The 16,967-nt window shown below is 46.3% G+C and overlaps 1 protein-coding gene and 1 long non-coding RNA gene across 7 annotated transcripts in view; one reads left to right on the top strand and one right to left on the bottom strand.

Moving 5' to 3' along the window:
- Window positions 1–16,476, bottom strand: part of LOC135297579 (phosphofurin acidic cluster sorting protein 1-like) — a 54,143-nt gene extending 37,667 nt beyond the window's left edge. For 2 of the 4 annotated variants that reach the window (XM_064415286.1, XM_064415287.1), the window contains exon 1: window positions 16,220–16,476. In XM_064415286.1, the coding sequence (XP_064271356.1) occupies window positions 16,220–16,419 (200 nt within the window). In that variant the 5' untranslated portion in view covers window positions 16,420–16,476. Of the gene's footprint in view, window positions 1–15,672; window positions 15,750–16,219 lie in introns of those variants that run through there. The other 2 variants (XM_064415288.1, XM_064415289.1) reach the window with 2 other exon arrangements.
- On the top strand, window positions 4,925–12,689 carry LOC135297591 (uncharacterized). Of its 3 annotated transcripts, XR_010359522.1 has the most exons (6): window positions 4,925–5,121; window positions 5,241–5,637; window positions 5,712–5,814; window positions 7,348–7,527; window positions 9,277–9,372; window positions 11,715–12,689. It is a non-coding gene; the product is annotated as an uncharacterized LOC135297591 (long non-coding RNA). The 3 variants fall into 3 exon arrangements; XR_010359520.1 differs by having other exon boundaries at window positions 4,925–5,637; XR_010359521.1 differs by having other exon boundaries at window positions 4,925–5,637; window positions 9,679–12,689.
- Window positions 16,477–16,967: the final 491 nt, after the last annotated feature.

Raw genomic sequence — 16,967 nt, 5'->3', positions numbered from 1 at the left:
CCAGCAGAAAGGCATGCAAGGCTTCCAGTTAAGATAAGACAACAGCACTTAGCCACTTTGGGGTGCCTGTCACCTTTCTCTCCCTCAGCACACCACAGTTCCTGAAGCAGCTTCCTGAAGGCAGTATTGTTGGCTTTGAGAACTTTTATTTCACATATTTTGTCCTGTGTTGAATCCTGCACCCTGCTGCACAGATTTCTACTGACAACGCTGGCTGGGCTGTGTTGAGAGCTCACACAACAGCTTTGGGTCATGCATCCCAGCTACCTGCACTACAGCCCATGAAAGGTGCCATGCAAATCATGCTTTTGGGGAAAAAAACTCCAACAAGCTGATATTTGAAAAGATACTTCGGAGAAAACCATTCAGTATCAGCATTTAATATGTAAGCCTCTAAACCTCAGCATGTAAGACTTCCCATTGGGGTTTTTTCCATTCTTAAGATTAGGAGGGCCATAAGTCTTTTAGGTCTGTCTACCTACAGAGCATAGACAAAATATTTGCTCAGGCAAAAAAGAAATGGCAACACACAAAAAACCCACTGAGGAATGGTCCACCTTTTATCAGTGAGTAACAAAACTTGGGTGGGTGTCAAGTCATCTCTGAAATTTACCCCCCATTTTGTGATGTATGTCCACAGACTAAAAAAGGCAACACAGCTGAAAAAGCACCTCAGATATTAGATGCAACTTCTTGTAACAGACAGACAAAGCAGCAGCCTGATGTTCTGTATTCATTCATGGAAGCCAAATTCAACACTGAAGTTCAACAACTTCAAAGTCATTGTTGCCTTAAACAGCATCAAAATCTTTACATCTGGAAACAATTGTTAACTTTTTAGAGAGCTCTGATTCCCATCCTGAACTGACATACAGCCAGGGAGTGACAAGATGTTCTTCAGAAATGGGGACAATTATCACAGAATCATAGACTGGCTTGGGTTGGAAGAGACCTGAAAGATCGTCTTGTTCCAACTCCCCTGCCATGAACAGGCACACCTTCCACTGGAGCAGGTTGCTCAAAGCCCCATCCAGCCTGGCCTTGAGTACTTCCAGGGACAAGGGATCCACAACTTCTCTTCACCCTATGTCAGGGCTTATTCACCCTCACAGTGAACAATTTTGAGTTTTGACAAGTTTGAGAATTTTAGGATGTCCTGTATGGAGTCAGAAGTTGGACTTGATGATCCTCATGGATCCCTTGTAGCTCAGGGGATTCTGTGATATTTGAACTGTAAATATCTTGCACCTCTAGAACATCTGTAGGATTTGCTCCACACCAGAGTCAGCCAAACGTTCAGGCACCTTCCAGAAGGGGAGCAGATAGCTTTTCTTTTTTCCACATTCTCAGGGAAGAAGCAACTGAAAGGAAGTGGCTTCAGAAAACTTGTTTTTTCTTTTCTAAGAAATAACTTTTATAATTACCTAGCCCTCCAGAAGCCTCTCCAGTTAGGGACAGTTACTTTGGTAGATACTTCATGCATAGTCTACATGCTCCTTCCCATCTCTTCTGGGAAAAAAAAGGAGAGAGAGACTGACAGCTGCCTTAGAAAATATTGGAAAGCTGGCAGATTATCTCCTCTCTACCAAAACCACACTAAACCAGATCCATAGAAGAGATGATGGAAGTCAGCTACCGTGGCTGAAGAAATGAAAAGCACAGCATCCTTCCAGTAGCCATGTTTGGATTTTTATCACACCCTCTTTTTGCCCTCTGGCAGCTGCTACCTCTAGAGAGTCCCAAAAAGACAATGCTCTTCTACAAAAGGGCAGCTCCTCAGCATTCATGCCACATTACTCCATTTTCCTTTGCACTGGTGAGAAAACTAACTCAAAAGAGAGAAAACAACTACTACAAACTTATCCCCTGCTAGGGATGTCAGCTGCTGGGAGTTAGTGGTGGATTTGCACTCAAATATGTACTAACCAGTAAGCCCAAAAGCCATTTCCAGGCAGACCTTCCATCTGAACTCCCAGGGCACAGCAGAATATTCCACACAACGCAGGCACAGCACCTCATGCTTGCTGGAATTCTCGTGTGTTACTAAACTACTCACACTGCAGATGATTGAGCAAGGCAGCAAGAGGCTGGAAGTCTGCCAACAGCCATTGAGAAACAGCCTGAAATGCATCTGAAAGGACAGGGGGGAAAATTTAACCACACACCTCACAGCTCAGCTCTCTCAGTTCTGTTATGATATGGACCTGTGGCCTCCAGAATTGTCTGGAGTTAGGAGCAGGATTTTACATCCAGTTTTATCACTGGATGTAGCCCAGTAATTCACACCATAAAGATGCTTTAGGAGCCTCTCACCCATTTCATCTAGTAGCTGCAGCCACGAATATACAGCTTGTCCTGACTGAAAATTCCTTATTTTATTAGACATCTTCCTTCAGTGCAAAATCTGCATACATCTTCAAAATTAGATCTTTATTCTTAAGAAGAAGAAAGCTGCTAGCCTTGCTATTCAGAGGATGACAATCCTCCAAAGCACAACCTCTTCAGGCAAAGTAAAAAGAAAACAAAACCTGCTCTTAATAATCACAAAGCTTTACAAGAAACCTCCTACTATCACTGCAACAGAAAGCATATGCCAAATTCTGCAAGGGCAGGGAAGACAGGCAGGCAAGGAAGAAATACTGCTGTGGAACTCTAAACACTTTTGTTCTCAGGGATATCCACAGGGAAGAGCAGGATTTTTCCTAGTTCCTAATATCTCAAGGCCTTCCATTAGAGAAGGAAGACAATATAAATCATATTTAGGGCCTATTTGTTGTATGCCTGCATACATACTGCAAGAGAGCTTATCAGGTTCACTTCCCAAGGCAAGGCTGGTGTAAATCACAGGAAAGGAAGCATTCAGCTTAGGTGAATTTGCTCTAAGTTTATCTTCCATTGGGGCAATTTAATGACAGTGAAACAGTGTGGTGAAACTCAGCACAAGCAACAAATCAATGTGTTTCAGTCTGTAAATCTTAAGACAACATGTCAAAACCAAACTCAGGGGATCTGAGACTGGCAATGGCTGCACTTTGGCAGCGTCAACTGCAACACAGTACAAGACTGAAAAGCTCTTTTGAATCAGTTGTATGAAACCTCATACAAATTCCCAAGCCCAAAAAAATCTCTCTGCTATCTTGTTTCACTGGCCTGGTCATTTTACTACCAGGCAGTTGCCACCCCAAACCATCTGTCATTAGCAGATCTAGTCCATGAGCAGTTTGTTCAGGAGCTGCTTCTCCTCCCAAACATTGCAGGCTGTCTGTGCACAAAACCAGTGTCACCAAGCATAGAACAGACTCCTTCCCTCAACATCCTTTTATCTAATCCTAAACATTAAGGCTTAATCCTCACAAGAATTTCCATCATAGCTGGAAAATGGGAAATCTTAAGGTAATACAAAACCTGAAAATATAAAAGGAAAAAAAATCAGCAAGTAGAACACATGGCTGGCTCTCACTCAGCCTCTCCTGTCCTCTACATAATCTACATGTTGTAAGATATAGTAAAAACTTAAGAATTGTGAGAACCAGGGAAATAATAAGCAAATGGCACAGGCTTGAGTTTCTACAGTGCTGACAGTTGTCACACAATTATACAATTAATGACACAGCTGCAAAATGTCTTTCAGTTCAACAGGATAGAAGTTCTCCTCCATTTTTGTCCCCCTGCCCAGACACACACCAGAGACACAGACAACACCAATCTGCAACTTGTTGACTTTATAGGGATTTATTGCTTTTCTAAAAGGCTGAGCACCTGTGTCCCAGGAGTAGGGGGGATGATGAGCAAAAGGCAGAGCCCAGGTAAAATGCAGGTATAATCTCCAGGACGAGCATGGTGGTGGAGACAGGTGTTCTGCACAGACACGTGCTTTCAAACACACTCAATCAGCTCCCCTTCACCAGGTAGCACTCAGAAGCAGCAACTGTCCCTTGCAATCCCAACAGCATCCTACAGCTTGCACACAGAGCTGGCACTCCAAAAAGAGTCCACAGGTACGTGGAGAAGCAGGAAGGACTAACAGTCACACCAGCACAGCTCAAATCCATAGGCCTTGTGCAGTGTGTGCATTTCCAAAGTGTCCCTCACAAGGGTGGGAACTTGTCACTGAGGTCCAGTTTTTGTCTTTCAGGTAGGCAGTGGGGAGGGTGTGCACATCCCCCTGTATTTCAGTTACATGACCAAAAAGAAATAGATGCTCTACAGAACACATAACACTTATTTGGTAGGCATATTTCCTACTGCAAAATAAGGGAAGAAGTTGCTCAAAAGTCTTCTTTGAGGCAGCCTGAGATTATTATCTCTCTCAGCCCCAGAAAGAACCAAGTTACTTCCCTTCAATGGCTTCATTTCCCATAGTCAACAAGTAAGAACCAGGATACTCAAAATATACATCTAGAAATCCTCACACTGTCACTAATCAATCTCTTTTCTTTTTTTCATCTCTTCTATTCTCTTCTCTCTTTTTTTATCTTCCTTGCTTCTTTCTAGGAGATTCCCTTTTCTAACATTTGTTGTTGTACCTGCTGCTTCTGAGGAAGTCCCCCCATGTTCTTTCTTTTTCCTCTTCCTTCCTTCTTTCTAGGAGATTCCCTTTTTTAGCATTTGTTGTTCTACCTGCTGCTTCTGAGGAAGTTCCTCCAGTTGTTGTCTGCCCTTAGACAGAGAAACTGTATCACAAATGAATTCACCTGCACTGTCAACAACTCAGGGATCCTTCTAGAGAGCCATCAGTAACAAATGTTTATTCTGGATAACAGGAACTGAATTCTGAAACTTCATGTGTTTTATTTATACAATAAAAGGTATAATTAGTGCTGGCAAAACACCATGTAACTCTAGACTTCCTCTTCATAATCTCCTTTGGAGCGCTGTGATGTCAGAAGGAAGATGTTCCGTAACCTGGAGAGCTGAGGCTGTAACCACCCTGGGACAGATCCACACTGAACACTGCTAACCTCAATGGAAAGTTTGTCTGGCCTGAAAACACACCTACTCTAAAGGCAGAGACCACAGAGCTTCTCTCACACAAATTCTGCCTGGATTTTAAACCTTGATCTATTTAATTTTGCCTTCTTCCCAAAGAGAGTTCCAATATCATGCACATCTCACAGTCAGGTGTCCTTGGAAAGTCATTTACTCTCATAGTATTAGAAAAAAAATTAGGCTGTAATTAAGCAGAGTTATTAATCTTTGGTCACTTGGGACCTGAAACCTATTCATATTCATGTCAACAGGAGTGTTTGCTGCTACAATCAGGATTGCACACCAGACAAGTGCCTCATCATTTCTCAGAAAAGAAAATAATCTTCTGGGGGCCAATACCTATCCTGCCTTCTGTTCACAGCTGTGCTTAGCTGGAATGTTGACCACTTCTGCCAGTCCACCACCCACCATCTCACCCAAAGAATACCATTTCCCTTGTCATAGAAACAAACTGCCACAGTCTACAGCCTGGTTTCTTCCCTAATCTCACAGCTCTGCCAGCTACCCAGAGGAGAAAAAACCATGGCTGCAATGGCAGAAGTGGTCTCTGGAAAATGCTTTTCAAGATTCCTCTTCCCAAGAGCACACAACTGTCAGGATCTGCTAAAAGCTTCAAACTTCCCCCAAAAGACACTTAGATCTACAAAGGTAGTAATTCCTTAACTAGACAGATAGACAGGACTCAGATTTTGGTGCCAACTATTCTTGTGCTCTTTCAACAGACTCCAAGTGCTCAATGTGGAGCCTCATCAGAGTTTCTTCAGGCCAAGGCAAGGGGAGGTTTGATGATTTTCCTTTACAGACACCACATCCCTGCCCACAAGGGTATGAAACTGAGATTTCTCTGTTCTAAGTGGGATCCAACAGTGTCAGGATTAAAGTATTGCTGTAACTGGATTGCTTCCTGTAGTCACAAACAATAATCAGGTTAAGAGATTTCCTTTCCCTGCTCTTGGCTGGGCTGTGAGGAGGCAGAAGTTACAAGGCAAGTGGGTGGCTGTTAAACTGTTCCTACTCCAATTGTTTGAGAGGGGTGTTTAGAGTTGTTAATTTTGCCTCCTACTCATTGATTTAAAGGCACATTTACCTATGCAGGGAGCAAGTGCACCTTGCTGCACAAACCATGAATGAAACAGACTCCTTGAAACCAATCTCTCAACTCTGCAATCCTTTCACACCACAAACCCACACAGATGCATCACTGGAGAGAACACAGCTGAAATGGCTTAGCCTGAAAAGGCATCGTTCTCTCCCACCCCCTTTCCTGCACTCATATCAGCTTTTTCCAGGCTGCCTTCTCTCCTCCTTTCCCCCTCCAGATTCTCAATACCATCCCACTAGAAAAAGACAGCAACCCTGAGGATGGTTGAGTTACCTCCACAGCACACCCAGCCAGCAAATAGAGGATTGGAAGACAGCCAAGTTCTCCACCACAGGGGACCTAACAGGACCTCCAAGCTCCCTTTAACCACAGATTTCTATGAAATATGGTTCTTTGAGGAAGTTGTCCTTGACAAGACAGTACAAAATTGGGCAAATAATCAGAAGCTGAGAGAGCTGGACAGACATTGTGTAATTTCCTAGCAGATTCTTGTGTGAGGCTACAACTCATTGGCTGTGTTGGAATATTTGGAAGGAGTGACAAAAAATAAAAAGCAAAATTAACTGAGGACAAACCATACCAAGCAACTGTTGCCCCACTGTGTGAACAGGAGACTTGCAGTGACATAATTACATTTCCTGGGCCCTGCTACAGCAAGACCTTATTGCTCTTAGAACGATGCAATTTAGAGTTAAGATCTGGATTTGGGCAGAGACATAAAATCTAATCCATCACTGCCACTTTTTAACTGTTGGATGAATCACTTCACTCTGCTTTCCCCTCGTTCATGTTTATCCAAAGCACGGAGTAAAATCCCCACAAAACAAGCAACATTTCACTGTAGCACATCATGCAGCATCTACCATAACAGGATATGAGACTCTGCCATAGCCTCCTGGCACGTCCTGTCACACAAGCTGAATTCCAGATAATAAGGACACTGTCAAGAAGCATCTCCTGAGGATGCATTAGGAGCTGCCCAAACAGCCTGAACCCTGGCCCAGCATGCACAGCATTCTACCCAGTCACACAGCCATCAGCCTCTTCAGCCTCTCTCATGTTCCACTGCAAGCTCTGCAGATACTGCCTCGACAGGGGCAATATCTTTTCTCAGCACAAAGCCCAAATAATTTCCACACACTGCTCACCAAACCTCAGTCTAGATTCTACCAGCTCCTGGGGATTCCCATCTGGCAGACTGGGCAGCAAAGCAAGCTCTGCTAGTGCTCTCACTCTCAGGTGTTTTTTCTCCACAGTCACCCTGTCACATGCAAGAAAAAGACAACACTGACATGGAAACAGCTGTGAACAAAGTAGGGAGAGCAGGAACCTGAGTCATAGCTGTGGCTTCAGGGAGGGAAAGGGCTACTTCAACTAGAAGAGCAAGCAACTTCAGGATCTGAATCTAAGCCTCACTTCAGTGTCCAAACCACAAGGTCATCTTTCTGCTTTATTTTCAAACAATATTTTCAAACTTTTACTTGTTTAAGAAAGAGCACATGACCAAATTCATTGCTGATGCATAACAGCCTCCCCAGAAACCTTAAAAAGAGCTTACTAACCAATCTAGAGGGCAGTGGTAACATGCCTGTGGATTGGTTAGTAAGCTCTAACTTATTTCTTGCACTGAACTCTTAAAATTATCTTTTCTAAGCAATAAAAGGGGTACACTAGGTGGGACACATCCATCTTTACCTGGTCACTGCTTTACTTAAAATCACTGTGTTAAAACTCCCAGTTGTTCACTGGGGGTCTACCCAAAAGCCATCTCAGGACAGACAAGAAACAGTGGAAGTCTGCAGCAGCACACTGACCTTCCCTCATTTTAGCCATGCTGAAATTAGGCATCAGCAATAGTATGGCTAATGCCATTGAACTTTCTTCACAAATGTAACAGATTTTGAAATTTTCTGTCTCCATACGCAGCAGAATTGCTGCACCAGCTGTCCCCAAACCCAAGGCTGCTTTAACAAGCTGCTGCAGTGCCAGTTTAGCGGAGAGCACGGCAAGGTGCAAACGCAGCTCACCTGCTCCGAGCCTCCGAGCCGGAGCAGCCCGTCAGGTACCTGCTGCTGAACAGCTCGCTCACTGTCTCCAGGCCAAAATAAAATGTGTTAATGAAGTAACCACCACAAAGCGGTGATTACAAAAACACCACTTGCAGCCTTTTCTGCAGAAAGGAAAGCACAAGTGCTTAAGACGTGGTGACAAGTACCTTTGAACCAAGGGAAAAAGTGCTAATGGAGATGCAAAACAGACCACATTCTCACACTCGTCACCTGGCAGAGGTTACAGGGATACACCTCCATCCAAGACTGCTGTGCCAACGCAGCTAGGCTGGGAAAAGTGGTGAAATGAGGTCAGGGTTAGGTCACTGATACACACCAACTCCTTCCATTATCCAGAGTGTCCTGGTAAAGATCTACACACACACTGGCAAAAAAACAATCGTGTGCCACACAGCAGCCTCCCTAAAGTGTAGTTAACAGCTTTCCTACTATTGCTTAACGTAGAGTTCACATTTCATTACAGCTTGCTACTCCTGAAGTAGCACGGACACAAGGCTGTCATCCCTTCCTCTTCCTCTGATTTTATCTTGAGCTGGCAAGCACCTTAGCTGTGAATCCCTGCAGGCTCAGGAACATTGTACCGTGTTAAATTACACTGGGACAACAGCACAGGCAGGGGAGAGACTGAAGTGATACAAGCCCGTGAAAGAGTGCCAAACCAGCATGGACATCCATTTTTGAGGCTTCTTCAAAAATTTAGAAACAAAAAATTTAAAAAAGTTTAATTCTAAAGAGTTGCACAGTTAAGATTCTTCACTCAAAAGAGTGATTCTTACCAAAGCTGGCAAATTTTTCATCAACACAAACTGTTAATAACCAGTGCCTGTACAATGCTGTTTTCTGCTCAGATCCTTGTGGGTAGAGCAGGACCCTGAAACAAGGCTGACTTACTTTCACAAATCAGTACAGCAACAGCTAAAATCACCTCCAAATAATATTAACATTTCAGCAACACACAGATGAGATGAACACAGTGTAAATGCAGAGCAATGGGAATGTTGTCCTTTTGTCTGACTGGAAATTAAGGAGCATAAAAGGCAGGGGGGAAAAAGCTTGAAATGTCAAGGGACTTGACAAACATCAAGGAGAAATTTAATAAATTATTCATACACACAGGATGTGAAATCCAAAAGGGACATCCAGAGTCTGCTTCTGACAAAGGAGCACACAGGAAAGGAAGCAATACCTGGAACAAGCAGCCTTGAGCACAAGGTATGAGAGAATTGAAAGAAATGTTCACTTATAGGACTTATTTCAGGGATGCACATACAAGAGAGTTCAGAAAGTCTAGAAGAAGAAAAAAGCTGATATTCATTAACACTGAAGAAATGTAAGAGCCATTAAAAAACAACCCAAGCAGATCAAGAACATAGTTCAGCTGAAAAATACAAGCCATACAAGAACAAGATGTGGTCGTTACAGTTTCACAAGGAATAGTCTTTAAATTATGAGAAAAATATCAAACTAATTTGAGAAAGGAAAAATTAAGACCTGGATTGAAAGACTGCTCAATTACAGGTATGCAAGTCAAGCCAGAAGCAAGGAAAAATCGTGAGAACAGTGTCAAAAGTATCACAGGCACGTGCAGGGCCTTTGAGAGAAAGGAGCAATGAGAAAAAAAGTGAATGTATTGATAAGACAGAAAATAGACTAGAAGAAGACAGCTGAAGGAACATGGAGAGAAATCCTAAATACACAGAAGCTCTTCTAAAAGTATATAAATAATGTAAATCTAAATTATATTTATCTAAATAATACCGACTCAGAGACAGTACTTGAATTGTTACTGAAAATCAAACAGCAGAAGAATCAATGAGAGGCTTTACAGGAACAGGATCTTCTCTCCTGGTAGATAAAGCTATTAAAGAATAGGAAAAGAGCAGCAGCACCCTTTACCAGGGAGTTACTCTTATTCTAACCCTGCTACCATTGCAACAGTCCAACACCTAATTGTTAACAGTTTTCAGTTTTGGAAAATGGAACTAAAGACATGAGTTCTGCTGTCATCCTGAACTGCCTATACTGATAAGAATGTATTTATCACACGTGCAGAAAAACAGTTAAAAATACATAGCTGGCATGGAACCTGGACATTTTTTGTTCAGGAAATGATCCCACATGCACTGGCTTTGGATCTCATGCTACTTAAAATATGTTCGCACTGAAGAATAAGAAATGTGATAAGAAATGGAAGTTTAAAAATCAGCATGAGTAGGTAAATAAGGAAAACACAGAACAAACATAGAACAGGAACTCTAATTTACTAAACAGAACCCCTCAGTGTTAGACCACAATACAGAAACACAGGACATGAGAGATGGCAGTGGGCAGCACTAGAAAGGAGAGGGCATTGCAACAGGCCAGCAGAAAACGTCAGCGTCATTTTGGGCTGTGTGCACTGAGGCTGAATCACACTGCAGAGCAGGGAGTGGTCTCTGTTACCACAGTTCCAATGTGTTCAGGCACCTGAAATATTGCAGCTCTCCTCCCAGCACACTGCAATGAGTATATTGAAGTATCCAAACAAAGCCTCATTTAGCTAAGAGACTTCTAGCTACAAGAGCAGTATCTCTTGAGCTGTCTGCTTCCCCAGAGGCAGAGACAAGTTCCTGCTGCCACATCCCACACAGAGGAGTAAGACACTCTCACTTCTTGTTTCCCAAAACAGTACTCACCAGCTTTGATGTAGTTAAAAAAAACCCAAAACAAACCAAAGCAGAAGCACAGCTTCCCCATCAGCTGGGATGCTGGAAGCTTGGACAAGATACCAACAAAAGGTATTTGGAAAATAGCTCTGGCCATATGCTCACCTGGCATGCTATAAAATGCAGTATGCTTTTCACCTCTGGCTCTCTTTTGGAAACAACTTCTAAAGTTGACAGGAGACACAGCTTTCAATCTAGAATTATTCCATGTTCAAACAAGTACATAAAAGCATCAGCACAGACTTAACCACAGAATGGATCCCTAAGGGACCCCTGTAAGCTGTTGGTGCTCAGCAATTCCTTATTTTGACAGGATTAAGGTCTGGGAATTGTGATCCCAGAGAAGGGTGGACTATACACAAACAACGTGGCTGCTAAAGATCAGCCACAAGTGACTGGGGACGCCAGAGGAAGCCAAAAGTGCACTCGTGGTGTCCTAGCACAGCAAGAACAATGTAACATTTTTGATAAGCCATCAGAGAACTGTTGCAACACAGCCTGGCTGGTGAATGAAGCACTGGGAAACAAGGCCACGATGCAGCGTGGCAGGTCCTTCAGATAAAATTAAACCCTCAGGGAAGTCGCTATTAACATTTTGCAAAGAGCACACCCCCATCAATCATATTAGGAGGGCACACTTATCCCAAGTTCTGCTCAATTATTTTGTGCTCAGAAGGAGAACAAAACACTGCCAGAGAAGAAATCCCAAATTTGCTCCACTGCCACAGAGAGCTACAGATAGTGGACAACATGTGAGACATATTATCCTGCAGGCCTGTAGCCAAGCCCATGATATTAAGAATAATAAGCAATCTGATGGCTGTTTAGAACATTTTGTTTTCTATATAGGACTGCAAGGAAATCATAATTCAAACACGGCGTATCACCAGTTATAAGAGACTGTTTCCCTACAAGAAACTGTGGCCTCTCCCAAGCACTCTGGGTCTGAAGCTACATTGGTTTGTCAAGGAATCATAGTGTCTTCTGAAGGAACAATCTGGAATCATTTAACATTCCCAGAGGTGCAACTCTGTAGCTTATCCAAACAGAACAGATTTCGCTGAGGTTGGAAGTTTACCATGAAAACGTCTGATTTACCCAGGAAACCACTCAAGAACATCTCAGCCAGATAAATACACATTATTCCAGCTGGAATAAGCATTTCTTAAAGGAACACCCAGTTCAGAGGCTCTTCGTTGCCACAAAACTCTTAGGGGGTGTAGAAAAGACAGGCAATGCTCCGTGCTGAGAGTAAACAGACCCCTGAGCCCACAGCAGCCCCTTCATGTCGCTGTGCCAGAGGAGAGCACGTCCCTTCAAGTCACACCTCGTGGCAGGAGCTGTCACTGAAAGGATTCCTGGACCTCAGGCAACAGAAATCATGCAACCACACCTCCACAAATAAAGTGTTAACCTACTCTCCACGACTTGTCAGGTAATGGACACTGGCTGCCCAAACAGGAAAACTGGGTTGCACAGACAAGAGCATTCACCTCATGGAACTTCAGAGGATCACCCTAGCCGGCACTTTTGGGATATTTCCAGTTGTACTTGCAACAACCGCTCTCATTCCAAGAAGACATTCATTAGGCTGTAACTCTCCAAAACTAAAGTTTGCAATTTATAATGACAGAGAATTCAGAGCACCTGCTGGAATGTAATATCCTGAAGGTACACACAAATAGTGTCACAAAGTGAGCCCAAAACACACGCATTTCCCTCAACCAATGCTTTTCTAACAACCATACACAGGAGACACTGTGTTCGAGCACACTGTGTGGGTAGCAGCAAGACTTGGAATGTTTCCTCATGCATTGTACTGAGATACAAGGCATTGTGGATGAAATGCAGTCTATCTGAATCCTTGCAGTGCCATTCACGGCATAATCTGCACAGGTAAAATCTGCCTTTGCAGCCTGACCTCAGCAATACTGACGCAGCAACCAAAACACAACTTGTATCTCTCACCTCTAACTAGAAATATGATTACTTATCACTGAAACAACATCCACATAACACTGAACACAGTAGCTGTGTCATGGAAAAAGTGAACACAATCACACAATCTTATCTTGTTTCCTAATTAAGAACTCACATTTATGGACGCTCAGATGTTAAAAGAAAAAAAAATAAAAAGAGCAGTCCTATTAAAGGAGGTGGAAAATACCACTATGTGGAAATAACAAGACCTGAAGCATGTTTGCACAAAGTCCTTTGACACATTTTTTCCCAACGTACTGCCTGACCAACACACAAAACAATGAGAACACAGTAAGACATTACCTTGATGCAGACGGACATTTTACCTTGGCAATGCTCTTGTTCACTTCTGGCCACCTCTACACAGTGAAAATCTGCTACTACCCCTAAGGGAACCTATATGCAAGGCATCTCAATAAAGACACTCCCACCTCAGAACACTGCTATAAAGACTTCTACTAAGATAACTGTGAGTAGAAATAAAGGCAGATTGATGGACTATTTTAGCCAAAGTATGCTTCACATCCTGCTTAATTCATAATCATGAATTAAGCAGGTTGGCTTTCCTTCTAAGGCACTGTGGTGGGAAGCCAATCATTCTAAGCCAATGGGTAGCCCCACTGAAGATGCAAAGAGCATTTTGTATAGTTTCCAGGTGTTTACTTCCTTCTGCCTTTCTGCAGAATAGCTCACCATGAAATTCACCTCTGCCTCCCCTGGCAGCCATTTAAGCCAAAGGCAGCTGGATCTAGGCTACGCTCAGCCAGTTCATAGAAGGGTCATCAAGAGGTCACAGACCTCTCTCAACTTGGCCCTGAAAAGAGAAAGATCCCAGAGGGAGGAATGACACCTCCATCCTGAGAGCAAGGCAATTTCCAAAAATAAATGTGGACTTTGTTCATGGCACATGCCCCATTCAGCCAGAAAAAAACTTCCACTACAGGCAACAGCTGAGCTTAGAAAGCCAAGATCCTCCTGCAAGGCATCAAAAGTCCTGCAGTCATACCAGTAAACCATTCCATGCACTGGGACTTATACTTCCCACTGCCCATTTTCATTGGCCTCAGACTCCTTCTGGTAGTTTGAAGGTCTGGATAACCTCCCACTTGTCCTGCATTAACAGCCAAGCACAAAGCAACCCCACAAAGGCTGATCCAGCCCAGTCCCACTCCTGCAGCAGCCAGAGCTGCACCTGCACAAAATTAAACACCTAAGAAGGAGCACAGGGACAGCCAAGACAATCATCTTCTATAGCATCAAAACCAGTGCAAAGTTCTTCTTTCTCCAGATATGCATAATATTGAAAAATGCAGACTACACAAGCATAAGAGACAGAGAAGCCCAAGGACATTATTGCCATGGATGGAAATTATTTTGCCACCACTACCACTCCCAAAGCACAGTGAGACCAGAGACCACCTGTGCTGGGCACTGGGACAGCACAGCAGAGCTCCTGCCATGAAGAACACGTCAAGGCTTTACCATACACCAGCAGATCAGTAGAGAAAGGACATGGAAAGGAAGCACAGTGCACAGATGCACCATTAACAGCTCAGGTTTGGGCCGTGAGCTCCCTTCAGCTTCAGTGAACTGAAACACTTGCCTGACACGTGCCTATCCCTGACCTGCTCACTCAGGAAAGCCTGGGATTACTGAAGACTGGAAAACACAGCAGCACCAGTCCCAACTGGTCACTGTGGACTCTGGCAGGACTTCTCCAGACCTGCTGACTCCACAGACATGACAGCTCATCATGTTAGAGCCACGGCCTCTGAAGGAAGAATCAGCTTCCATTAGCTTCTTCCCATCTTAGCAGGTGCTGTGTCTGAAGGTATTCCAGAGAGGATATTTCAGATGGATTTCACAGCAGCTCCCTGCAAGCAGCTGTGTCAGATGGCTGCCCCCTGGGCTGTCAGCACACAAAGGAGCTCGTGCATCAGAGCAAGCATCTGCACAATGCTAATGGAAACCATCCTCGTGAGAAGACACAGGATTCACTGGGCCAAAAACCAGTTCTACAAACAACCTTCAGACTGATTACACATCACTTCTCACCCGCTGGCACCCTGCCAGCCATGTAACCCACTTCTACACTCTTCTACACTCAGACTCACTATTCTCAGGCACGCTGCCCGTGGTTTGCCCAAAGCAGTTCTCCTCTCCCTAGCTCCTGGAGCACTTCATTTGTGAAGCCTGTGCACATGCACATCCTTCACCATCACTAAGTTCTGTGTTTTGCATATGCAAATTTTTTTCTACAGGAAGTCAACCTGATCATTCTGTCCTGCTCTCCAAATTCCAGCTTGGGAGTAACCTGCCCACAAATGAACAACACCTCAAGTCACTTTAAAGCTATGAAATGATCATTTGCTTCCTGCTCCACACAACAGCCTCAGCATGTGTCATCAAAAGGTGCACAGGCTTTTAGCAGACACATGTTGCAAATTCCTTCACATCTGCTGCCTGCCGAGCCCAGCACTCCCTTGGGCACCACAATCACAGAGCCTTTCTCTAGTAGCCTGGAGTATTTTGGAACGTTTCTACTCCAGCCCATCTGGCCACACAGTCACTGAGCTTCCCCCTACAAACACATCCATCCAGCAAAGCCCTTTCACAAAGGCTGGTATCTTGCTGCCCTACAGGAGCGTTTCTTTTCCTTTCTTTTCCCCCCCTTGAACTTTACACCTCTGATTTTTGTGAAATACATCATTGCAGACAACACACCACAGCCCAGAGACACAAGAAACTAGGGTGACTTCCTGAATCTGCCATGTAAGTCTCATGAGAAGATCTGATAAGATGAGCGGGCCAAGGGACACCCACCCACCTCGTTAACACCTGAGGCACCTTCTGGCTCCAAGACAGGTGTCCGTAAGCACACCTAGCCATACGGACAGCGATGACATCCCCACCACTCAGTCTGTCTCCCACCTCTGACAGACGTACAACTCCGAGCTCAGCTGGCAGCGCACCGAATCCTTCCTGCTGCTCCCCAAGGTCTGGAGCGCAGATGACACAGGCCCAGGGATGGGCACTGCCTGGCTCACGGAAGCGGCTGCGGGGCCCTCACCGCCCACTCCGGGGGCAGGAGGCAGCTTCCAAAGCACGGCCGCGGCGGTGCACCCCTGCAGAGACCCGCGGCCGGCGCGGCACACGCTCGCCAGGGGCTGCAACATGGAGGCAGCGCGGCGGCGCTCCAGCGCGGTGCCCCTGCCCCGCCGCTCCCGGGCCCGCCGCCGGGGCTCGCCGCGCATCAGCGCTGCCGGGGGCCGGGCCTCCCCGCCGCCGAGGAGCGCGGCCCGGCGGGGCAGGGATGCTGCCGGGGCCGCCTCCCGCCCGGCGCCGCCGCTGTCCCCGCCGGCGGGGCGGCTCACCTGGGCACGCAGCTCGGCGCCGACCGGTCGATCTCCCACGTGGCGAAGAGGTTCATGGGCACCGGCACCGACAACGGGCCGGCCACCGCCATCGCGGTCGCCGTCGCCGCCGCTCCGCCGGCCGCCGGCGGAGGCCCCGCGGCGGGGCCCGAGCCCAGCGCGCCGCTCACCGCCGCCGCCGCCGCCGCCATCGCCGCCATCCCGCCGCCGCCGCCGTTGGCGCTGGGGGGCGGCGCGAGCCCCTCGCCTCAGCGACGGCCTCCACCCCGGCGCGCGCGCGCGCGCGCGCCCCCGCTCCTCCGCGGCCCGCGACCAATCAGAGCGCGGCCGGGGCGCGGGCACGAGCCAACCGGAGCCGGGAGAAAGGGCGAGGACCGCGACCGATGGCAAACAGCCAATCGGAGCCGAGCGAGAGGCGAGGCCGGGGCGGCCGCCGGCCAATGGGAGAGGCCGGCGGGGCGGGGCCAGCCAATGGGAGCGGCGGCGCTGCCCCGGCTTGGCGGGGGTAGGAGGGCGCGGCGTCGCTCCCTTTAAAGCGCATCGGCCGCCGCCCGCGGGAGCGCGCCCAGGGGCGCGGTCCGGCGCTCGTCCCGCCGCGGGCCGGTCCGTCTGTCGGTCCTTCTGTCCGTCCGTCCCCGCACCCGGGCAGCGGCCGGGCCTGAGGAGGAGCTGAGCAGCTGCACCCGGGTTGCACGGCGGGTTGAAGCCAAACCCAGACCTCTGACTGACTCTTTCCTCGAAACGCTTG

Source organism: Passer domesticus, chromosome 3 (genome assembly GCF_036417665.1).
Source record: "Passer domesticus isolate bPasDom1 chromosome 3, bPasDom1.hap1, whole genome shotgun sequence".
Lineage (NCBI taxonomy): Eukaryota > Metazoa > Chordata > Aves > Passeriformes > Passeridae > Passer > Passer domesticus.
This window is presented reverse-complemented; position numbering and strand designations above follow the sequence as displayed.